This window comes from Thunnus albacares, chromosome 19 (assembly GCF_914725855.1).
Source record: "Thunnus albacares chromosome 19, fThuAlb1.1, whole genome shotgun sequence".
Lineage (NCBI taxonomy): Eukaryota > Metazoa > Chordata > Actinopteri > Scombriformes > Scombridae > Thunnus > Thunnus albacares.
Genome location: NC_058124.1, coordinates 28,648,264 through 28,674,015, shown reverse-complemented (window position 1 = coordinate 28,674,015; position 25,752 = coordinate 28,648,264). Strand labels below are relative to the sequence as shown.

Below are 25,752 nucleotides of genomic sequence, written 5' to 3'. Positions count from 1 at the left end.
ACAGTCCTCCTTCTGTGCAAAAATGTATTTCAAAGTTTATCTGAAGCTAATATGAAGCTTCAGCGTCCAAATGAGTCAAATCAAGTAGATATCTTTCAACGTTACAGTCTTTTTAGTGCCAAAGTTCCTCTTTTTGTTACTATACTTCCACCTGCAGCTCAACAGGGAAACACTGTCTGAGGAAACACAAAGAGGAAATTTGATGCTAAAAAGACTGTAAATGTGTCAGATATCCACTTGATATGACTAACTCAGACTGATGAAGATGAATAGAAGCTTCACACAGACTTTTAAATGACTGTGTGGACACACTGTGGATTTTGGCCTCCATCACTTCCATTGAAAGCACATTTGAAGGATCTTTTAATATCCAGTATGAAGGCACACTTGTCTTTTAAACTGTCGTCAGTGTTGTGACCCAGTTTAGCTTCATATCACTTCTCTTCTTGTTTCTTGTCTCTCTTGTCTCAGACGACGTCACTCAGCCTTCAGATTTCTTCTCTGTCTCCACAGAACGATCACAGTCAGGATTAGATCGATGACCTCCGTCTGTTTCTGGCTGTTTGCGTCAGATTTATCATCTCTGAACAGTTTCTTACAGTAACACTGAACATGAACATTTTGTTCCTACATGAACACACATGTGTCACTGATTGTTGAGACGGTTTACAGAAATGAAAATGTTGTAATTCTCTCTGAAGATGATTCATTTTTATCTGGAATTCCTGTTTCATTGTCCCTCCGTCAGTATTTTCTGACTTCTCTTGTAAAATAAACTAAATCAACAGGATTAGTGGTTGTAATCGGACTTAATTGAGCTGTAAAATCTTTTATTCGATGTTACAATGATGGATTTTCTTGCTGTAAAGTGATAATTTACAGGAATAAATAGTTCAAATGAACTTGTCAAAACAAGACGCTGGTTGTGTGTTAACATTTCTGTTGTATTATCCTCTATTCACCAGATAATACAAATACAATTCTACTTAATATATATTTGTCTACATATAAAAATAAATAATATAAGCTGACAGCTGTAATGTTTAATGTAACTCATACAGACTGATTGATTTTAAAGGAAATGTTGAAGTATTGTGTGATTAATACAATCATATTGCAATAAACTGTATATTTTACTTTACATATCACTGTTCTACCTTCATAAGAGCAACTACCTCGTTAGTTTTTGTTAATTAGTTACTCTGATGCAGAGTTTATATATTTAAAAATCTTTACACACAAATAACCTTCATGTTTTACACTCATCTCTTTCTCTGATGTCCTTCAGATGTTTCTGTTGGTCTGTGCTGCCCTCTGGTGGCTGCTGATGGTTTTACATCAGGAGCTTCTGTTTTCTATCTTCACCAACACTAAACAATAAAAACTACAAACACTAAACAATAAAAACTACAAACACTTTTAAATCAACAGCAGCTGTGACGTGTTTCATGTGTTAAAGTTACTTTGATAGTTCAGTATTTAGTAAAATCTTGCGAACATGTTTGAATGTATTAAAGTTATGATGTTGCTACTTGTTTACTTGAAAGATCAACACAGACAGAAACTCAAACACTCACCTGTACGTCAGGTTCCTGGTGATCACATGACGTGTCGGCTCGCTGCCGTCATACTGAACACGCTCTGAGGATCTAAAAGATCAATACATGAGCTCATTCTGTTGGCTGTTGATTATGGATCGCTGTGTTTTTTTCCTGATGTTTTTAAAGGAAGTTTCCAAAGCTGTTTGACCAGCAGAGAGAATATCAGAGCCTTTAAAGTTAACACAACAACAACAACAACAACAACAACAACAGCAAAAAAAAACCCAAATGCAAACAAATGTTTTTATGTGTAAATTGAAAATGTGCATTTTTTTTTTGTCATTATTAAAGCTCCATCCAGGCAGGATGAAGATCACAGAGGGAGGTGGAGAATGAAATATTCTCCTCAGTAATTAAACTTATGTCTCATGACGACATTTGAACTAATGACGAGATCTGATGTGTAGCACACTCAGCAGGACAAAACCTAAAGCTGCGTCTCAAATCACAGACTTCTGTTAGTACACTGTCATGTAGTACACTGTGTACACTATGTACTTACTGCCGTAGTGTCGTCTCAAATAAAACACGGCCGGCGTGCACTTACCGGAAATGACGATCGCAAATTAGCATTAGCTAGCACTAGCTACAGACTGCTAAATTAACCCAAAAAACACACTGATGGCTTATATCCGACATCAGTATAGTGGTGCTTAGTGCTAAAAAACACATGTATAACTTACATCTGTATAATGTGGTGATGTTCACCGTAGTTACAACGTACTCGGCCACCATTTCCAGTTTGAAAAGTGGTCCCTCCCCTTCCGCTACGTAGCCAAGATGGCGACCATTGAGGGCGAGAAGCGTCCATAGTTCCACACTCAACTTTTACTCACAGTGCACTGCATTTCCTCACACATGCACTCAAAATGTGAAGTGAAAGTACAGAAGTATGTGATTTGAGACACAGAATAAGATACTGTGTGAGGTGAAGAAGAGTCAAATATCATCTTCTTCTTCTTCTTCTTCTCCGAGTCAAACCTGAACACAGACATGAAACACATGATGATGTCATTCAGTGTGACTTCCTGAGGATCATCATCTCTGATGTCCGAACCTTAAGAAACCAGAGAACAAAGAGGCTTCAGAGGAAGTTTCCTTCAGTATCACAGTGATCCAGTGATGCGTCCATGTTACACTGCAAACAGCTGATTCATGACTTTTAATGGAGACGATTTAAATGTAAACAAATCTGCTGTAAAAAATGTGTCATATTGGTTCCCAAACAGGCTGATATGTTCTAAAAAACTGTTCTGAAACTAGTGTAGACTGATGACAACAACAACGTACGTCAGTCTGGCGGAGACGTGTAGTGAGTGATTAATGGGATTGAAAACCGAGTTAAAAAGGGTTCAGAGGATCAAACAGGAGGTCAAAGGTCTGATAAATGAAGCTTCACTGACAGCAGCAGGTTTTTTTTTGGTACATTGTCTGTATTTTTTTATTCCAAACGTGTGTCTATATATTGAACATCAGAGGGGCTGGTTCCCTCCTACAGTCACCCCACACGTCAATATCAATAATAATGATAACAATAGAATCATCAGAATAATAATATCCATCTGTGGTCTCGGTCCTGCTGATCAGCTGAGCACTGCTGGTACGAACATGAGGGAAGATCAGAGAAAAATAAAAAACCGCAGACGAGATGATGAAGAAGAAACGCGGGACGGGATTCATTCATCACACTCACACTCACTCTCACACACACACACACACACGTTTAAAATCACATTTTTACAACATTCCTCTCGCTGTTTTTTTTTTTTATCATTTCCCATAAACCGTCTCTTCCTCTCGGCTCATTTTCTCAACATGTTGAAGAGGAGCAATTACATCACGTAGGGTGCAAAGCTATCAGAAAACAGCATCGATAAAGAAAACGGTTACGCTCGCACACGTACACCGCAAGACACAAAACTTTAACGATGATAACGTTTGTCTGACGAAGTCATCGTTAAACTTTTGTAGCCTGGAGTTCGTGTGCAGGTGTGACCCCCCCCTTTTTTTTTTTTTTCATTTTCTAAACATGTCAACAGTTTCTATGCAAATAAAAACAACCAAATTCAAAACTACAGGCACTGCTCTTCAACAAAAACCATGTGTCCAAAAGGGTGTAAAATAATAATCAATAATCATGTGCAGGAGTTTTGTACATTTGTCTCCTTTGTTTGTAAGCTGCAGCTGTAAAGCAAACACAGGCGGATCAATATCAGCGCTGATGTGAGTGCGATCGGTCGACAGGGTTCGTCAATGTATGGGGTTCACGGGGAGGACGCGGCTGACAGGTGACCTCTGAACTCCGTCATGACATCAATTTTTTTTTTTTAAAAAAACAAACAAACAAACTCGAGGTTAGGATGAAAAAGAGCAAAGAAATCAAGAATAAATACTCAGGTCGGACACGCTGACAGGAAGGAAATTACAATCACAAATTTGAGTTTTTCCCCTTTTTTTCCAGGTTTGAATCTTTTCAGCCCTCCAACTTTACCTGTGAGTGTGTAGTTAGTGGATGTGTGTATATATCTGTACTTCCCACACTGAGCACCACTGACTTACTGTTTGGAAAATTTCAAACGAGGATAAAAACAGCATTAATACTCACTTAAAATATACAAAACTGTAGGAAGGTAGTCCTTCTCCTTCTCCATTTGTCATCTGATTAACAGAAGCTCACTGGTTTTAAGATCTGGAGCTGCATCAGCTGTTTTTAAGGTCGGCCTAATGATAATATACGATAAGTGTTTTTAAAGCAGCTATAATCAATATGTTTTATAACTCCACAGTCTGAGCTGTCGGTGTGGCCGCAGCAGGAGGCTGATTTCAGAGAAAAAGCTGTAAAAAAGCCACTTTACACTACCTGCTCAGCACCAAACAGTTAGCTGTAGACTAGCTGGTGAACATAGTGGAGCATTTAGCAGCTAAAGATCCAGATATTTCCCTCAGGAGTTGGTGGAGACCAAAAACAGAGCTAAAAGAGAGTGAATATTGGACTTACATTCACCAGGTGGACAGAAACACGACTCCACATGAATGATAATGTTGCTCCGTAACTGCTGGATGTGGAAATAAGTTAAACACATCAACTTAAAAAGCTGATTATGAGTCAGAGTTAATGTTCAATGTTTGTTTCTGATGGAAACTAAACATCAGTTAATGATGGTTTAACTCTTAATGTTGTTGTTTGATCAAAGCTTCCAGTTTTGGTGATTTTAATGTTTAAATTTAATGTTTAAACTTTTATTTTCACAGTAAATGTATCTTTAAACAGTTTAATAGTTTGTTTTTTATGACTGCAGCATCATTTTATTCACATTTCTTTTGAAATCAGCCTGATAAATTCAATGATAATGTTGCTCCGTAACTGCTGGATGTGGAAATAAGCAACTGTTTGCTAACATGTTAGCAACAACTACTTTATAAGCTGATAATATGACAGAAGTTGAGTTTACAGATTATTCTTCTGAAAATAAGTGGACAAAAAAAACATAATGTCAAGCAGTTTTAACCAGACTGAAAGAATAAACGGACCCAGAATAGAACCCTGAGGAACGCCACAAGTAATTATTGATATTATCAATGAATGATGATGTTGCTCCGTAACTGCTGGATGTAGAAATAAGTTCAACATATCAACTTAAAAGCTGATAATATGTCAGTGTTGTTTTCACTACTTGTTTCTTCTGGAAACTAGTTGACAAAATATCAGTTAACGCAGGTTTATGTGGAGATTTAATTACTAAATTTAAACAGAAACCAGCTCTATAGAGATGAATTGTTTCTCAATTTTTACTGTATTGACACAGAATTTTCTAACAGCTGCTTTTGGGAAAAAGACTTTTTGAAGATATATCAGACTTCCACACTCGTCCTGTTGGGAAAGTTTCCCTGAGATGCTATTAAGACGAGGAGGAGAGAGTCTTCATCCCGGAAGCCTTTACAGGCGTCTCAGCCGGCGGAGACGCTGACGCAGGAAGATTCAACTGGTTCAATAAATGTGATGTCATCAGGTAAGGTGCTGCGCTGGCCGATCACATACATGTAAAAACATATCCCAGGTGGATTACTTTGCTGTTTATCTCGTGGTCGCCGTGACGACAGATAAAACTGATGGCGCCGCAGAGTTGTAAAATCCTGTCTTTGAGTATTACAATGAATGAGGTTAATAACCAGATAATTCATCGTTTGGCCCTTTTTTTAAACTGTTACTTGGATATTCTGTTACAGCTGGTGATGCTGCAGTGACTTCCTGTTGACGGGATGGTGATACAGATGTTTCAGAGCAACCAGTCACCAGTTTGACACTCGCTAGACATTTCAAAGATCTTAGGGAAGGAATTTCCACACAAACTTAGTGATGGATTTATGAAAAGCTGATGCAACCCATCTTTGAACTCTCCAAACTGTGTTTAACACACTGCACACGCCTCCTGAGAAAACTCTGGAGACATCTTTTTGTTGTTTTGTGTGAGTGTCAAACGAGGGTTTTTAAAAGGCTAAAAAAAAAAAAAGGAAACGTTTCCCAGTTTGTTCACTTTAACCCTTCGCGAGGTGAAATCAGCAGCGTGTGGAGAAGAAGAAGGACGGCCTGAGCAGCGTTGTGTTGACTTTAGGTGACTACTGATGCGTGTTTAACGCCACGAGCATCACAGCGCCGGTCGGTCAGTTTTCAGACATCATGACTGTGAACAGCACCAACAGTCTTAATGAGCTACATCCTCCACATGACTGACAGACGACTGTGAAACTGTACAGCTGCTCTGCTACTGTGTGTGTATGTGTGTGTGTGTGTGTGTGTGTGTGTGTGTGTGTGTGTGTGTTTCCTTCTATACAAACAGTATTCAAACAGTAAAACCTCTGATAAACTGTCTTTCAGTGTCTCTGAGTCCTCCTCGCTTGGCACGGAGCGTGATGATTGGCCGAGGCAGGAGGTGGAGGACTGAATGTGGGGGCGACAAACAAACAAGACCCCGGGATGGCGCCCGTTCGGCAGTCACTTCCTGTTTGTCCATCAGGTCTGTCCGAACACTCAGTTGGTTTAATCCAAAATGTTTGGTCCTCCCTGCAGACAGTCAGAGTGGTTTGATCCGCCCCCCCCCCCGTGTAAAGGTTACTGTATGAGCCTCAGTGGCTGCGTTTGAATGAGGGACCCTGCAAACGGGTCAAATGGTTTCATCCTCTCCTGCTGATTGGCCAGTTTGGACTGATCCAGCTGTGTCGTCGGGGTCAAAGAGCAAAGTTCACAGTTAGAAAACGACCTTTGACCCCTCCGATGACAGCATGTGCAGCGTCCCTCCGCTCAGTCGTGCCCCCCCAGTAAGTCTGTCGGTGGGTGTGTTGGGGTCTTGGCAGGGGGCACCGGTCTGGGCGGTGGCGTCGGTTTGGTGTTGGCGTGCCGCGGGCTCGCCGCCCCCCCGCCCCCGTCACTGTCAGCTCTGTCGGACGGGATCGGGGGAGGCGGCGGCGGGAGGCGCGGCAGCGACATGGAGCCATGGTGGTAGTGGAGGTGGTGGTGGGGGTTGTGGCGGTGAGGGTGACCCGGCGTCACTGAGGGCGGGATCCGGGAGCAGGAGGAGGCGGAGGAGGAGGAGGAGGGGGGAGGAGGCGGAGGGGGTGTGAGCGCGGTCGGCCGCAGGCTCTGGATCCGCCGGCACTCCTGGCAGATGCGCACGTGGCTGCAGCTCTGCAGGAAGCTGCGCGGCGGGGCGGGCGGAGCCACCAGGGTCGGCACGGGAGGCGTTGTGCTGGTGGTGGCGTTGATCCCTAGCGGGTCCTCCAGGAGCCTCTGCGGCCCCGGGCCCAAATCAGGACCTCTGCCCATACCTGCCCCTAACCCGCCCGTCAGTGGGCCGGCGCCGCTGTACAGTTTACCGTTGCTCAGACGCATCTCGCGGACCAGGCGGATGGGGCGCGGGGCCGCCAGAGCCAGGCGGGACGGGTGACGCAGGACTCCGCCTCCAGAGCTGCTCAGAGGACGACGGCGTCGAGAGCGAGAACTCTTCTTACAGGAAACGGCGTTACGAAACTCGGTCAGCATCTCCTGACAGACAGACACCTGAGAGACAGAGCAGAGGGACGAACACGTTACCGCGCAGCTCAAACTCATCTGTAATCATACCAGAGACTGGCTCAATACTCTTTTCTGATTGGCCGGCAGGTGTGCGGACGACCTACTGAGGTGTCTGGGCTGAGGTTGAAGCTGGGGGCGGGGCAGGAGGAGGAGGAGGACGAGAGAGGAAGAGGAGGAGGATGAGGATGAAGGTTTACCTCGTCCGTCTCTGCGGTGCGGCGCGTCGACCACACGAACTCCATGATGGCCACGAAGACGGCGATGATGAGGCCGCAGATCAGGACCACAAAGATCCCGCCGATGTTCTCCATGCCAAGACCTGCGACACACACACACACACACACAGTGATGAAGAGGAGGAGAGTTATAATAAGATACTGTGTTTAAGTCGTATTCTCATATTCGTATCGTTGCCTCAACAAGCCCGCTGCTTTAAAAAAGTCATAATCAATACTTTTTTTTATTATTTTCATTACAAACATTATAAACTCTGATGAAGCCTAACTGACGAGGCAGCAGAAGCGTCTTCCTCACTTTCACAGTTTCAGGTTGATTTTCTACCTAAAATCTAAACATTTAACTGTCCGGTCAGCAAAATCCAGATGAAAAAAGATCTGAGTCACTCAAAATATTAATATTTTCACCTGAATTACAGCAAGAAACTTAACGAGCGGTAACGACTTTTCAGCCCTGAGATGTTGCCTGCAGACGCTACTCGGGGCTGAAACAGTGTTCTCCCTCTTTCTCTGCATGTTTTTGGAGTAAACTTAGCACAAAAAGTACACACACAGGCGGACGACCATGCCATGACTGGTCATGGCAGGCCTCCTGGCACCCCCAGGAGGCCACCCCCCCCGCCCCCCCCCACCTGAGGGTACCAGAAGCTCAAAACAAGAGTCAATAGCAGCTGGTTAGGGTTTAGGGTTAGGGTTTAGGGTTAGGGTTAGGGTTAGGGGTTAGGGTTAGGGTTTAGGGTTAGGGATTAGGGTTAGGGGTTAGGGTTAGGGTTAGGGTAGGGTTAGGGTTAGGGTTAGGGTTAGGGGTTAGGGTTAGGGTTAGGGTTAGGGTTAGGGGTTAGGGTTAGGGTTTAGGGTTAGGGGTTAGGGTTAGGGTTAGGGTAGGGTTAGGGTTAGGGTTAGGGTTAGGGGTTAGGTTAGGGTTAGGGTTAGGGTAGGGTTAGGGTTAGGGTTAGGGGTTAGGGTTAGGGTAGGGTTAGGGTTAGGGTTAGGGGTTAGGGTTAGGGTTAGGGTAGGGTTAGGGTTAGGGTTAGGGTTAGGGGTTAGGGTTAGGGTAGGGTTAGGGTTAGGGTTAGGGGTTAGGGTTAGGGTTAGGGTAGGGTTAGGGTTAGGGTTTAGGGTTTAGGGTTAGGGTAGGGTTTAGGGTTAGGGTAGGGTTAGGGTTAGCAGCTAATAACAGCAAAATAAGCTGTTTGGCATCAGCAGAGAAGATTTGGCAAATTTTTCATGGGCACAACCCACATACTCAGCTCTGCTGCTCATCCCACAAATGCATGTTCCTCACAAATGTGGCTCCATTTAAAAGAGAAATAAACAGACTTTCCATTAAGATATAAGATTTATTTCCAAGAAGCATCGTCACAACAAAGAAATAATCTACCAAACACAAATTTCCTTACTTTAAGTTTATTTTTAACAACAGTTAGTATTCTACTAAAACACTATACATCTAGCTTTATTATCTATTATCTATTTTTCAAGTAGTCACATTGCATATTGCACTGCGACTAATGATCATTCTCATTATTGATTAATCTGTCGATTATTTTCTCAATTAATCGATTAGTTTTTTAGTCCATAAAATATCAGGAAATGAAAAATCTCAATTATTGTTTACTGTGATTCAGTTTATCATAGTCTTAATTATAGAAGACTGAAAATAAATAAATAAATACAGTCACTGTCACAGAAAAACTAAAGAAACCAGAAAATATTCACATTTGAGAAGCTGAAATCAGAGAATTTGTTCTTAAAAAAAATGACTCAAAATGTTCATTATAGTTCTAATTGCATATCTACTTCTTTTGGTTTGATATATTATCATTAACATAGAAATCACAATAACTAATTAACTGCATGTGCGTCTGTTTGCCTTCAACCTTCAGTTAATCACTAAATGTAAAAGCTGCATGAACCCTGTTTAATCAACAACAAAGAGAGGCTTTGATTAGTCTTAATGGTCTTAACGAGATCACACACACACACACACACACACACACACACACACACACACACACACCCACACACACACACACACACACACACACACTCTGGAAATAAAGGAAGAACAGATGACAAACAGAAAGTGGATCAATAATCAGCCAAGTCTCTGATTACCGTCATGATCGTCTCCTAAATAACATCTTGTTAAACTGAGTCGAACCAGAAAGAAGAAGAAGAAGAAGAAAAAAAAAAAACACATGTGAGGATCAATAACGGAAACGTCTGGACGTGAAGGAAAAAATCTGTCATCATAATCAATCCATAGAGAGAGAGAGAGGGGGGGGGGGGGGGGGGGGGGCGAGTCGATAGGGACGCAGACTGACAGGAAAACAAGACGTATAAGATGATAAAATGATATTGAGGCTGTTTAGTGGCTCATTTTATGAAACATAACGAAATTCAGAGGATGAATAAAATCTGATTGTTTGAAGCCAGACGTGCAGCTTCATGGATGCTGTTGGTTCAATATCTTAAAGGGTTCATATCAGGCTTATTGTGGTTTTCTATTATTTATATCCTGTTATGATGTCGGATGTTAAACATCGTAATCGATTCATCTTTTAGTTTATAAAATATCAGCAAGTTGTAAAAGACATGCAAAACATCCAAAACACAAAGATTTTCAGTTTACAAAGAAATAAAACAAAAATGCAGCAAATATTTTAGTTTTTGCTTGAAAAATGTCTTAAATGACTAATTGATTGTCAGAATTGTTGCTGATTAATTTTCTATCGATTAACTAATCGTTTCAACTAAGGATGCACAATATTGGATCTGATATGCCGATATATGCACATACTTTTTTCCAGCTGGCTGAGGAGACTATTATACATGCAGCATAGATTATACTAAGTATGATCAATAAAGACAATATATGAAGGAAGAACTGAGGAAGACTGGAGTTCAGGAGCTCAGCATTAAAACTTTAATGAACCTGCCAAGTGGGAGCAGCAGTAGAGTTTTCATTGAGTTTATTAGACAGACAGGATTAATGTGTAGGATTTAATCTCTGGTCCACACTCCGGAGCAGAAGGTGGCGGTAATGCACCTGATACGCTGGTTGACAACCGCCGTTATAAACCAAAAAGAAGATTTTTTTTTTCAAACAGAGTGGTACATCCTGTCAGTCGAAGTGTTACCTATCTGTGCAGCCGAACACAGCAGCTCCTTGATGGACTGTTTCACGCCGACGGTCACTTCACTCAGCCGCCCGTCAGACCCGCTGCTTCTTCCCAGTTTAACCTGAATAACAAACCGGGGCTCGGTGCTCCGGTTGGATTCACACAGAGAGCCGGCGCTAACGTTAGCTGGGAGGCTAGCGGAGTGTTAGGAAGGAAGCACAGCCAGCTAGCCTCTGCTGAAGCACCGGGTCTGTCGGGGTGACACAGTCCGTCGAGGGGACGGCGACATATCGGCCTCTCATAATCGGCAGAATTTTCCGATACCGATGTTTCATTTTAGAGCTTTTATCAGCTGATACCAATGACGTGCCGATAATATCATGCATCCCTAGTTTCAACACTATAATTTTGAAACAAAAAATAAAATAAAATAAATATTGTTACTGAATAAATGACCTTAAAGATGATCCACATTATCATTGATCACTCTGTTGATTGACTAACTAATCAATCAGTTAATCTTTGAAGCTAAACTAAAGGAAACCTTCCAACAAACCCTCCGAACCAGAACTAACAAACTAACAGGAGCAGATGGTGAAATCATTACAAAGCACAACAATTAGCGGTTAACATGTCTGTAAACAGTCAACATGCTCTGCAGGAAGATGGATACAGCCAGATGTTCTTTCATCTGGACTAAAACACGGCTGTGAAGAGACACTTTGAATCCTGGAGTTTTTTTGGGAGGATTTTTCTGTGTGTTGATTTATAATTTTTTTCATTTGGGTAAGAGGAAGAGGAGGCTGCATGTGGAGCTACACTATCAATCCAGTTCAAATTAATTCCACTGCTATGACAGCCTCCCTCTCTGCGCCTGGAAAAAAAAAAAAAAAAACAAACTGTGGCAGCTGAGCCTACGAAGCGACGTCAGATCACAGTTGCTGGAAATGAAAAGTAAAAATGGATCCTGTGACGCTCACCTTTGGCTCGGTGGTCTTCCTCTTTGGGACACTGTCCTCCTTCCCACCAGCGTCTCTTCAGGATCTCCAGCCTGTTGCTCTCCTGCAGCTGTAAAATCCCCAAAGTGATCTCGTCTCTGTACGGAGAGCCTACGGAGGATAAAAAGAGCCGAGTCATTCGTTAAAAAAAAAAAAAAACACTCAAGTTCGAGCTTAATGGAGTTGATGAGTGAAGTGAAGAGAGTTAGTTTCCGTTCATTTTTCCTCATAAACGATGTTACATGACTCACAATTTGAGCTTCTACAGTTTGGATCAACATGAAACTCTCCCGGGTGAAATATCAGAACAAAAGATGAATCACTGTATTAGAAAATATCTGGTTTGTTTGTAAAAAGTCTAATCTACAAGCCTGTGGATGTAAAAACTTCAAGCTAGACGTTAACTACAACTCCCAGGGTGCATTTCAGTGAGAAACATGCTGCTGATGTTGGTCTGACAAATGAAACGTATGTTTTTATGCACCAGGAAGTGATAATAAAGGAAATTAAAGTGTAACAAGAGTCTGGATTTCAGATTTATTTATATTTAAAGGGGACATATTCTGCTTTTTGTGGTTTTATTTTATTTATATCCTGTTCTGATGTCGGATGTCAAACGTGGTCAAAGTTCCAAAACTGGAACGTATGTAGAAATGCTGCCTGCAAGTCTAAACTCAGGGCTTCAACCTGCCCTGTAAGCTTCGTTTGAGGTGTTTTTTTTCTACCTTGTTAATGAGCTGACGTCAGCTCGTCTCACATGCCCATAAATGGCCGTCTGTTCTGTGGCCTTGGTTGCTAGGTGGTTGCTAAGGTGGTTGCTAAGGTGTTTCCATGTGTTGTTCAGCTCCAACATGTACGGATGGATTTGAGAAGTTGACATTTGGAGTAAAGAAGGAGAAGAAGAAGTGAAATCCTGCTACTATAGTTTGTTTACGCAGCCTCCGGAGCCGGAGGAAGCTTCCTGAAAGCTGACCAATCAGAACAGAGTGGGCTCATCAGGAGGGCGGGGCCTTAAAGAGACAGGAGCTAAAACGGCCTGTTTCAGACAGAGGCTGAACTGAGGGGCTGCATAAAGGACCAGTAGAAGATAAATAAAGAGTTTTTTAAACTTTAAATCATGCAAATATATTCCAGCAGAGCCTCAGAATATAAATATAGAGGCTGGAAATGTGCAGAATGTTCTCTTTAATCAAAGGACTTTCTAACATCTCTGTTGATCACTCGTGTTGAAAGCTGCTGTCCGGTACATTCAGTGTTTTTTTTTATTGAATCACAGCTCACCTGCTAACCTCTGCTTTGTTAAACATGTACAAGTGTTGAGCTGCACTAACAGGCACAGCGTGGCCTTTACCGCTCTGTGGGTTTTTATATTGATGTTTTCCTTCCTGGGAGCACATGTGCTGATAAACTGAGACTGAGATGAAGAGGCGGCTGAATCTTTTACATAAATCAAACATGCACCTGAGCTCGGTGTTCATGTTCACACTGTTAAAACTAAATATAGACCTCTCTGAACGGGAACATTGATTTTGGAGACAGTTTATTATGTTGAGACTGACTCAGCAGCGGCGTGGTGTCAGACACCGACCTGCATGTCTCTGAAAAAAATCACTTTATATAAAAAAATGATTTCCAACAAGTTTGTTTTTGTGGGAACAGTAAAACCACCAGATCAGAAAGTGGAAAACAGCTCACAACTCATCCATCTTTGTGACATTTGTGAGTCTTTATTGAGGTTGTGACGTAGCTGTTGAGCTAACCGCTAACATGGTGTCACTACAGCTCTTCCAGCCTCTTACTGTTTTCTCTTTTTAATCATTAAATGTGACTAGTATCGACCTCATGTCCATTTTCTTGTCTGTTCCGTCTCCTGTTTTGTCTCTTATTGCTGCTATAGTAAACACAAAAAGTTGCAGGAACACATGTCCACGTTTGAGGAGGTCATGTGACCTAACAGCAGCACATCCATCACTGATATCAGACTAAAAACACCTTCAGCCTTTATCAATGCAAAGTACGCCAAGTTCAGACTTGCATACTGAACACAGAAGTCCAAACTCCAGAGGACAGGAGGACGCAGTTATACAAAACACCTGTACCTGACTGTAGTATGAGACAAGTATCTCTACTCAAAGCTCCACTAACAGACTTTTTTGGGAGGAAGACTTTGAATTGGAACGATGTATTTCTGCTGTGACTTTATGTAGCTGCTTCAAAAGCTCTGATGCTGCCGTATCAGTATGATGATGCAGGTTATTACTCAATACAATATGATATTACATATAGTACTATATTAAGTTATTACCATTATTTATGTAGGTCCTGAGCCCATGAACCCTCCACCTACGGTCATCATAGGTCATTGTGGCCTATGACATCATCTTATCAATAAGAGCTGTGACCTCTCGGCTAAAGGACATAAACTTCTGATCAAAATAAAAGAACAAAGAACAAGAAGAACTACGTTTTTCTCGTCTTACCATTGGCCACAGTGTAGTTAGAGATTAACTGAGCTTTGTTCGGTTATTTGAGTCATTACTAGTTTGCAACCAGTTAATTTTTACTGCAAGCGACACAGTGTTTAAAGAAATAAAAAGCGATTGATTCCCTTTTATTTCCAATGTCGACGACTCTCTGCACCCCGTCCATCGCTGCACACGTTGGACTCGGACAGAGACGTGATCCAACGGGACAACGGGATCAAACGCTCCATCACGCCGCTGGATCTGCTCGACGCAGTTCAGTGGAAAAGGGACGGATAAACACACATCTGATCGCTTACTGGAGCGAAGTAAGGCTGATATGTAATAGAGATGTGCAGAGGGCCCAGTATTTGTATTTGTATCTGTATTGGATGAGGCAGCAAAATTATTTGTATTTGTATTCAATTAAAAGTGGAAAGAGGTTTAAAAATCCTGTTTTTGTTTTTATTACGCTTTTAATTTTAGAAAATTAAAGTGTTACAATAAGTGTTCATGAAGTGTTCCCTTGGGAGAACACAACCAACTCCGGGAGTGATGTCCAAATGAGGAAATGTGCGTCATGTAGCAGGTGGATGTGACTCCCCTCGTTGAGACCTGCTGATAGACGTCACAGCGGAGCAGAGGAGAGACACTGAGGTAGTGGTATAACCGACCTGTGCGCTGGTATTTAACATGTTTTTAAAAATATTTGTATGAAACAAATATTCATAAAACCCACTATTTGTGCTTTGCCAAATAGCGTATTTGTACTCGGGCACACCCCTAATATGTAATAGATATGTAATGATGTAATCTCCATTGTGTACAACGTGTTTTGAATGAAGAAACATTATATCAGCACTGTTATGATGTTAAACACTGTGAGCAGTCGCCATGACTACAACAGTAACATGAGCAGCTGATCCTGCTGCTGCTCTAATAATCAGTCCATGTTATTCCTTCAAGCTTCAAGCCTTAACAGTATGAAACTGATCAGATATTTGCTTTAATTTAGGCAAAAGTTGATCTCAAGCAGCAGATGTCATGTCCCCATTTCCCCCCACCTACTGCTGAAACCCATCAGGTCAATAAGCAGATACCAAGAGTATTAAAAAAAGGAATGATATACATATCAGGATACTAAAGTCACCTGTAAAGAGTTTATGGCAGAATTGAATTTAGGATCCAGAGTTTAATAAAGCAGCACTGAGAGTTATTGTTGACACAGAAAGCTGCTGATTCAGCTCTATGCAAATTTTTGAAGCGATGCTGGATTGAATTATATTGATAGTTGTCTCTAATATTACGTTCACTATAAGGCTATAAATTACCGTCCTCACTCCCTCCCTGTCACTCTCACTCATCTTCTTCTTTATTTCATTAAAAAGTGACTCTGACTTTCACTAGATGACGGCAGGAAGAGTGTGTTCAAGGTAAAAGATAATTTAAGACTTACAAAATGATGACAGTTTTACTGGTTAGATAGTCCATATTTCACAGATACAGTATGATTCATGTTTCACCTCTTGACTTCCTTTTTTTTTCTCTCTTAACAAAATTGATTGTGCCTTTTTATTTTGGAAACAGAACCCTTCCCTTTGAAGCCAAATATCTTTTTGGGCAAGTTTCCAAAAGAATGATGAACCTAATATTTCTTTTTCTAAAATGGGTTCAAAACCAATTCAGAAATGATTGCTTTTCTTTCCCATTTTTCTCATTTATTCCTCCCCAATGTCATTTAAACAATGTTTCTTTCCCACATTATTAATACTTTTCTCTTTTCCCTGGTCTTTAAAAAGAAAAAAACTTTACACTTTTGATACTAAATGTTCATTTTTCTAACAATACTTACTTTTACAAAACCTTAAGCACTTGCCCAGTGACATTTTCATTAATCCAGGACTTTTCCTTGGAACGGAGTGTCTTTATATTGCAGTATTTCTTCTTTTACTTAAAGGAGCTACATGTAAGAATTTTAGTTTAAAACATTCAGAAATTAACTAAAATTATCAACAGATTGTGAACAGTTTTGATTATACGTCAAAGAAGTCTCTGTGTTGTACTGCAGAGATATCTACTGAAGTTAGCATGCTAACCTGCTAGCTCTGGCCTGTCCTGCCTGTAAAACCACTTTGTACCTGAAGAGGTGATAGTGACTCACTGTGCATCCAGTCTGCTCTCAGTCTAACATGAGAGGATGAAGAAGTAGCGCCGCCCTGAGCACCACGTTCGGTGGTAAAGAAAAGAAGTGATAGAAATAGAAGCAAAACACGGGTTTACAACCACTGGAGACAGCTCTTGATGAGTAAAGGGATGAAGTTTGATGCTGAACTTGCAACGTTTCTTCTTGACTGGTGAGTAAACAGCTATTAATGCTAATATTGGCTGTTTAGCGTTAGCTTATAGAGATAGCTAATTGTATAAAGTTACTGACAGTGTTAATATGTTTGCTAAGTTAGCTGTTTGTTGATATACGGTTCAGACCAGTTAGAATCCTGTGGGGGGGGACTTGTTTCTTACGATAGGGGTCGACACCCCAACTTTCTGGTGATATGCTGCCCCCAGTTTGTTTGGAGTATGCATAGTACTCGAGTACGAGGACTCACACATTATATCTGTACCAAATTTCATAGTAATCCATCCAATAACTGACAAAACATTTCAGTCAAAACCAAAAATGTCAACCTCATGGTTGGTGTTAGAGAAAAAGTAAGATCACCAAAGTCATTGTGAGACATCATCAGGGGAACATGAACGTTTGTACAAAATTTCATGGCAATCCAATAGTTAAGATATGTCAGTCTGGACTAAAGTCATTGACAGTTCAATGATTGGAGCCGGTTGGTGCACCAGTGGTGAGGTTGTACGGTGGCTCCCAACATGAAGACTGTAGGTTCAAAACCCAGTTGTGGCAGAGCTCCATACAGGTATCCCCTGTGTGAAGTTTTGTTGTCTAGAAACAAGAATAGCTCTAATCTTATTTTCAGTAATTTGATGTTTTTTTTAAAGACTTCTGGGCATCCTAACTTATTTTAAGAAATCTTATCAAGAGAAAATCTCTTCCTGCACAGGCAGCCAAATTTGCTTGTTTCAAGCAAAAAAAAAAAGCTCATATCCAAAATGTTTTCACTTAAATTTGATTGGATGTTTTTGCCAAATGTGTTTTGATGAGAAACACTGATTGTGAGGGCACCATTAAAGGGGAACTCTGCAGATTTTCTGGTGTGTTTCCAGGTGAAAAGTAGTCTAAATCCTTCTGTGATCAGAAGTAAATCTTGTGGGTTATTTAGGATCCAGGATGTATTCTGGACCGTCTCATGGGGAGGAGACCTCAGGGCAGACCACAACACCCTGGAGGTTCATTCATTCATATCATTCTGGGTCATTCTGCTGCTTTTATTTCCATCACTTAAACTGGCAGCATGACTGACAGGCCGGTCTCCTGAAAACGCCTCGTCTTTTTCTGTGCTGCTTTCTTCCCGCTGCTCCGTCTCCTCTCTCCACATCTGTTCTTCCTTCCTCCATTAACTATGCTAATCTGTGCGCTAACACTTATCACCAGAAACAAGTCTGAGGACGCCGCGGCGAGCCCAGACCAGAGCCAAATTGGAATCAGGATGGCTTTAATTTGCCAAGAACAGCAGCTGCACAAAGAATATGATCTGGTTAACCGATGAAACAGATTTACGCAGCTAAGACCTGACCCACAAGGTGCCCAACAAAACATAACAAAGCTTCAATATATTACAGAAAATATGCAGAGTGACAGCACATATAATCATAATCACACAACACCAGCAGGCTCCTACTTTCTCTCCGTGTCCACTGGACTCACCCAGAGGCATGCCGATGCCGTATCCTTTGGTGTCCAGCAGGCCTCCGATCTGCGTCAGGTTGCAGTTGAGGCTGCGGTAGTACTCGTTCATGGTGCTCTCCATGAGGAAGGCGTACTTGGAGTTGAGGACGCGGGCGATGCCTTCCTCCGTGCTCTTCACGAACACGCTGGGCTGTTTGGAGTACATGTAGTTCCACATCCGCTGGTACGTCTGGTACCGCGAGTTCTAGAGAGATTCATTATTACAGTTAACATATCGCCGTTGTTCTGAGGTGGTGGTTGTTTTCTTTTACAGTGTACTTGTTTTTTTTTAGTGTAACATTACAATGTTAAACCATTTCAAAAGAAGACGACACAACAAGATGACGTCATTAAAAGAACGACAGTCAAAGCTCAAACGATGGAAAACATGATGGAAATATGACATTTCTGTTAGTTTCATGTATTGATGTGAGGAAGATTTTAATTGGTCTTGAAATCTTTGTCACTGCTGCTACTCAGTTTATTGGCCCACTTCAACTGAACATTAAATCCACTGCTAAGAATCTTGGTATCATCTTCGACCAGTATATCGATGGCCAAAGCGCAAAAAACCTCCTATCTGCAGAACTTTCTGATTGGCAGATTTCACTGTGGATGATGAGAACACTGAAGCCTGCTCATATTCAGTCTGTCTGTGAGATAATCCCGCCCTTCGTCGTGACAGAAAAGTCACACAACAAAACAAAAACACAACGCAGAGTCCCTGGATGTGTAGAGAGGCTACAGCACGAATCACTGAACATTCATCTCCAGTGGACGAGGAAGCAAATACACTGAATTTAAGGAATTCTGACCGTCGTATACTACGACATCTTTTTACCTGAAAACAAACTTAATTTAATTTGTAATATAATTGTAATTATTAACTTAATTTAGAGCATCGTTTTGTAGAACCTCTTCCAACTTGCACCAAGTGCAAAAGCTCCTATCTGCACTTTGCGAGGCATTAATATCTATAACACAAAAAAGTGCATTTTTCAGACAGGAGGTTTTGCTCCTATCTACTGTAACTCCCTCTACACCTGCCTCAGTCAGTCAACAGTTAATCCAAAATACAGCAGCTAGACTTCTTACCAGAACTAGCCGTAGGTCTCACATTACCCCTGTTCTTGCATCCCTCCATTGGCTTCTCAGAACAAACTACAAGATCCTGTTGATTACTTATAAAACGCTCCATGAACTCGCCCTTAGCTACATTTCTGAGCTCCTTGTTCCTCATTCCACTACACGACCTCTCCGATCCACAAATCTTGGCCTTCTATCTTTCCCCACGCACAAAAAGCAAATCAAAAGGTGACCGCACATTCTTAGCCCTCAACATCTTCCACAATCTGTTAGATCTGCTGAATCCTTGGACTGTTTTAAACGACGCCTCAAAACCCATTTATATCGTCAAGCCTTTCTATAGACCCTCCTTCTTGTTCCCATGTCCTGCTTTATTACTTACTTACAGTCTCCTCATCGTCGCTCCACACAGATCTGATGTTTTCAGCTCCTCAGTGACGTTTAAGTCACATAATTCATGTATGTTATCATTTATTCGCCAACTGTTTCAACAACTTTTACACCTTTATTTCAGGTTTTTCTTTGGTTGGTTGAACTGCGCTTCACTCACATCCACATTAAGCTCATAACTTGCAGACATTGCTGCATTTTTAAAGGTATCTATTTAAAACCAGCTTCACCAACCATTGGTTCTTTTTATTTCTTCCTCCCTCCTGCTTTCCTGTCAATCCACTGTCTCGTTTGACATTTAGATAACAGACCAACGTTGGCATTAACACTCAAAAATCACAATAAAGTGAGTAAGCTGAGCCAGTCTCACCATGAAGAAGGTCATGGTGGATCCTCCGTGGATGGTCCCGTACTGGATGTTGGTTTGGTCGGCCAGGTCATCCGGAGACTCGATGGGAACCTCCATCCTCTGAACGGTCAGAAACGCTGCCAGGTTGGCCGTGTAGGATGAGATGATGATGAGAGTGAACGCCCACCTGAGAGGACCAGAGAAGAGTTTTAACCTTTATTTACCCTGCAGAAGTTTCAAATCCCTCCCTCACTTTTTTTTTTTTCCTCTTCTTCTTTTTTCATCGGGAGCAGAGAGCAGCAGAGAGACAGATGGAGAGCACTGCAGGAAACGTCAGGATTTTTAGGTAAAAATCATCAACCTAAACATGAACTCCGGCTGCAGCAGAGACGAGCAGGACGCCTCCGCTGCAGAGGAAATGAGACGGAAGTGATGAGCGAGGGGATTAGGAAGGAGAGATGGAGGCAAATAAAGAGAGGGAGGGAGAGGAGACAAAAAACTGGACATAGGAAGCCGTCACTCTGTGCTTTTTTGAGCAAAAGTTGACAATCGTGAGAGAAACGAGGTGTAATTCTAGATCTCATTGTGATTGTTCTCATTGTTCTCAAGTAATCAATTAATTGTTTGGCCTATGAAATATCAGAAGATGGTGAAAAATGTTGATCACTGTCTTCCCAAAGTCCAAGATGACGTCCTCAAGAGTCTGTTTTTGTCCTGACCAACAGTCCACAACCCAAAGATCATCAAGGACAAAAGAAACCAGAAAATATTCACATTTAAGAAGCTGGAATCGGAGAATTTGGACATTTTTTCTTAAAAAAAAAAAAAAAAAAGATACAATACAAAGTTTAAAGTTTAAACTCTTGTTTTTTGGTAGTTTGAACTTGGGAGTCAAAGTTTGCAAGAACCAGACGACACAGTGACTCAGTTTAGATTAAATGTAACTGAACCCCTGTTATCCTCACTTTATACCACTGCCAGTGAAAATGCTCAATTCTGATTGGCTGGACAGTGTTAATTAACTTTTAGTAGTTGGATATCTACGATGCAGGTGTTTGTTTGGAGTTTGGTTAAGACAGTAACAGAGAGACTTAGATAAAGAGCTCAGAGTTGGTGTGATTTGTGTCACTGATAAATAGCTTCTTAGTGAAAACAGCAAAAATGTAATTTAAATGTGTTTCATATTAGCATGAATCTGCACAACCAAATCAACTAATGGTAGCAGGAGGGAAGAAAATAATGTTATGAAATTGTTCCACCAAGTAATTACATTTCAGTTTGTGTTCGAAATAAACAAATTACAACACAGACAGAGTCATTCTACCTGTTTCCTGCTTCTAGTCTTTATGCTAAGCTAAGCTAAGCTAAGCTAAGCTAAGCTAATCTAACTGTGTCCTCAAAGCATTTGGACTAAACTTGGCTAAATGCTAAAAGGAGGTTTGCACAACAAGTAGTGAGACAGATAGAAGGAGTTCAACCAAAAAGCAGTTAGAAAAAGTGACAACTGAGCAGCTCTACCTACTGAAGAAGGTCATGAGATGTGGTTGAAAGCTTTGGGAAAACCACGTAAGATCTTGGTGGACAATTGCGTTGAGATTGTTTTGCCTTATTTGTGTGTCAAACCCTAAAAAAGTCACTGTCTGAGGTTCATTCTTGACATATACAGTACAAAAATCCAGGAGATTTTGTTGAAAGCTCTGGAAAAGCTATTAAATGGACCTTATGAGAAGTTTTTTTTTTGTTGTTAAAGTCAAAGTTTGTTTGTCTGCTGGTCTGAACTTCCCCACCTGCTCGTGCAACATTATTGCTGCTGTCTGATTGATTCAAAGCATTTCTTTGATTTACTGCACACCGGTGTTCATGTCGAACACACAGACAGGACGTTGCAGTTTGTGCCACAGTCATCATGAGTTTTTTATGGGGCTAAGTGCTGCTGAGGCTGAGAGCTGTCAGAGAAGAGATGCTGATGGCCCATCCAGTCCCTCCAGTATCACCCCACCATCTGTCTGACTGCAGCTACTGGGACTGAGGGAGGAAGAGGAAACAGGAGGAAGGGGAGGAGGAGGAGGAGGAGGAGGAGGAGGAAGGGGAAGGAAAGCAGGAGAGAGAGGACTAATTGAGAGACGACTGTAATTGTAATTTGTATCTCCACACTCAGCAGCAGGAGGTCGGAGGTTTGCTCTGAATGTTCTTCTAGTTATTATGAATATTTGTAGACGTAGTTATGAAAGTTTTCTGCTGGTTGCACTTAAAATATGAACAAACAAACAACAAAGGTCTGATCTTTTAACCAAATAATGAACTGCTGCAACGATTAGTAGATTAATTAATTAGTCAACTGACAAAAAATTAATCTGCAACTATTTGGATGATCGATTAAGTCTTTTTAAAAAAAATTTATAGCAAAAACACCAAATATTTGATGTTTCAGCTTCTCAAATCTGAGAATTAGCTGCTTTTCATCATCTTATATGATAATAAAGTGAATATCTTTAAGTTTTGGACTGTCGATTGGACAAATTAAGACATCTGATGACGTCACCGTGGGCTCCAGGAAACTGTGAGTGGTGTTTTTCACAGTTTTTTGATGTTTTATAGACCAAAACAATTAAATTATTGAATTGAATAATTGAAAAATAATCCGAAGATGATTTGATGATGGAAATAAACCACATTCAAACAATAAAAAAGACCAAATAATGAACTTAAACCCAGCAAAAACTTCAAAAGTAAACCAGAAATATTCAAACGGAGCTGCAACGATTAGTAGATTAATCATTAGTCAACTGACAATAAATTAATCTGCAACTATTCGGATGATCAATTAAGTCTTTTATTTTTTTTTTAGCAAAAACAGCCTCTCAACTTTGAGAATTAGCTGCTTTTCATTGTCTTATATGATAATAAAGTGAATATCTTTAAGTTTTGGACTGTCAGTCGTGATGACGTCACCGTGGGCTCCAGGAAACTGTGAGTGGTGTTTTTCACAGTTTTTTGATGTTTTATAGACCAAAACGATTAATCAAATAAGCAGAAAATGGATCAGAAGATGAATCCATCATGAATATAAACTAGTTACTTGCAGCCCTACATTCAAATAATAAAACAGACACTTTAGAAAATACAAAGATTCAGTTATAAGCTGCTGTTAAATCTTTTTGTGTGAGGAAAAGACATTCGTACTAATAGAAAAGAAAGAGGAGCTGAGGGGAGAGAGGAGAGAGGAGCTGAGGGGCAGAGGAGCAGAAATAAAACGAGAACAGAAACCGACATCATCATTCTCACATGAGAGCCGGTTCACCATCTGTTCACCTTCAGCTAATGTTCCCGAGGAAGGAGGGATGGAGAAGAAGAAGAAGAAGAAGAGAGAGAGAGAGAGAGAGAGAGAGACGAGGGGAGTAAAGGAGAAGAATTTAACAGCACGTAGAGGAGCAGCGTTGTTCACCCGTCTGTACCTGGAGGATTAACTAGTTCATCCACTGGGAGCAGATCAATATCTGACAGGATGTTTGCATTAATAAACATAAAACACTGATCAGTCAAATTACATTTACATCCCTTAGATGAAGCTTTTTTTTCCTTTTGTATCTAATATTGTATTTCATTATGTATGATCTTTATTTGTTTTTAAGCACATTGAGTTTACATTTGCTGTATGAAATGTGCTTTATAAATACATTTGACTTGTTGTGTGACTGTATTTGATGCATCATGGCTTTAACTGCAAACATCTCAGCACTCAGCAGTTTACAGCTGCTGCTGAGAGTTTTGTTTTTTTCCCCAAAGTCCTTTAATTAAATGACAAAATACGTTACGAATCACTGTTAAAACAATAATGATGTTTTATGGTGTGACAGTGCTGTGGTTCAGGTCTGGTCAGGTTCAGGGAAAGAACAGGAAGTGTTAACAGGAAGTGAACGTTGATCTCTCCTGTTTCAGTCTGATGTTTTGTTAACGACTTCCTCCCTTCGTGAACTTCGTTGCTCTATAATAACGTCCTCCTTTGCTCCGTCATCATTACTGCGACCGCTAGAGGGCGCCGTCACTGTGTTGTAAACAGATTGTTGCTGAAACAACAGATTCTGTCTATAATTTGTTTTTGTTTGTTTTTTTTCATTTCATGAGAAATGAGGTCTGACTGTACAAGATTACAACTTGTCAACATAAATCCACGTTGTAAAAGTAGAGGACCACTGTCTGAACACTTGTAGACAATCAAGACACACATGTTTCCCTTCCTCTCCATAATAATAATAATAATAATAATAATAATAATAATAATAATAATAATAATACAGGGACGGACCAGACTCCACTGACACAGCGGGTGGACAGAGCTCGGGGCATGATCTCTGAGCCCTGCTGCATGAAGCCGCCTACTGGGAACCACAGACTATTCCCCAGCGTGTACTGGTTCTCCAGGACGTCCCGCCGCTCCCGCAGACACGGGTGAGGGTTGTACCACTCGTAGGGGCTGAGCCTGCAGAGAGAGAGAGAGAGAGAGAGAGAGAGAGAGGGAGAGAGAGAGAGGTTTATTAACACACCTGGACTGAGACTGAAAGTATTTAACACTTACACACAACTAAATTGTAAATCTGCATTAACTTGTCTGCTAGTTTTCATCAGAAACAAGTACAACACTGACATATCATCACCTTTCAGGTAGTGTACAGCGGCTTTTTACAGCTTTTTCTCTGCAAACAGCTGCCTGCTGCGGCCCAAAACGACGCTATGAGACGCTGAGAGTGAACCAGAACATTAAAGTTGCAGCCGGACAGATAAACAATGAGCTGAAACTCTCTATAAAGCTCCGTAAAGCCGAGAGGAGCTGCAGAGTCGCTGATAATCTCTGTAGGTTCATCACTACGAGCCACAACCAACACATTACTCACTGTATAGATCAGACTGTGGAGCTATGAAGATATATATGAATATTTATTATAAAATATAGATTATAGCTGTTTTAAAGATAGGTTTGGTATTTCAAGTCTATCAAGCTGTACGTTGTTGTACGTTTATGTCTAAAGTTCAGCTGGAGCTAATATGAACACACACACACACACACACACACACACACACAGAGGCAGGTGTGTGTGTGTTACCTGGCGGCGAGGAAGAGGACGCAGCTGACGGCGAGATAGGCCAACAGCATGAAGAGCCAGACAGCCGGAGAGAAAGGATCCAGGAAGGAGAAGTAACCTGGTTTACGACCCTGAAACACACACACACACACACACACACACACACACACACACACACACACATCCCTGTTAATTAGTTTTCTCCATTAGAGTTGTTTCCAATATTCTGAAATAAAAGCGATGAGTCATGATTTTATCTGTAGATTTGCTTTAAAGTCAGAAAAACAAACTACGAGATGTTTACTGAGTGAAATATTGAAACCAAACACTGATGTGTTTTTATGTTTTTTAATTAGATTTCTCTTGTACAACAGGTCTTCATCTCAATGAAAATCCTGAATAAATAAAACTGAACTAAATAATAAAAATAGTTTTGATGTCTTTTTATACAAATTTCTTCTCGCTTCCTGCTCTAATATTTAGAGATGTACATAAACT

At 41.0% G+C, this 25,752-nt stretch overlaps 1 protein-coding gene and 3 gene segments (V, D, J or C); 3 read left to right on the top strand and 1 right to left on the bottom strand.

The window, feature by feature from the left end:
- The window catches only part of LOC122970078, a 916,362-nt gene that overhangs the window by 84,492 nt on the left and 806,118 nt on the right, over positions 1–25,752 (top strand).
- The window catches only part of LOC122970080, an 891,879-nt gene that overhangs the window by 100,080 nt on the left and 766,047 nt on the right, over positions 1–25,752 (top strand).
- Positions 1–25,752, top strand: part of LOC122970079 — an 808,187-nt gene that overhangs the window by 86,613 nt on the left and 695,822 nt on the right.
- Positions 4,617–25,752, bottom strand: part of LOC122970001 (glutamate receptor ionotropic, kainate 5-like) — a 104,053-nt gene continuing 82,917 nt past the window's right edge. Inside the window, exons 13-19 of one of the 2 annotated variants that reach the window (XM_044336073.1) lie at positions 25,276–25,385; positions 24,480–24,653; positions 20,195–20,360; positions 18,328–18,553; positions 12,013–12,141; positions 7,776–7,990; positions 4,617–7,656 (exon numbers count right to left, since the gene is read on the bottom strand). In XM_044336073.1, coding sequence (XP_044192008.1) covers positions 6,901–7,656; positions 7,776–7,990; positions 12,013–12,141; positions 18,328–18,553; positions 20,195–20,360; positions 24,480–24,653; positions 25,276–25,385 — 1,776 coding nt within the window. In that variant the 3' untranslated portion in view covers positions 4,617–6,900. The remainder of the gene's footprint in view (positions 7,657–7,775; positions 7,991–12,012; positions 12,142–18,327; positions 18,554–20,194; positions 20,361–24,479; positions 24,654–25,275; positions 25,386–25,752) is intronic. The other variant, XM_044336074.1, reaches the window with a different exon arrangement.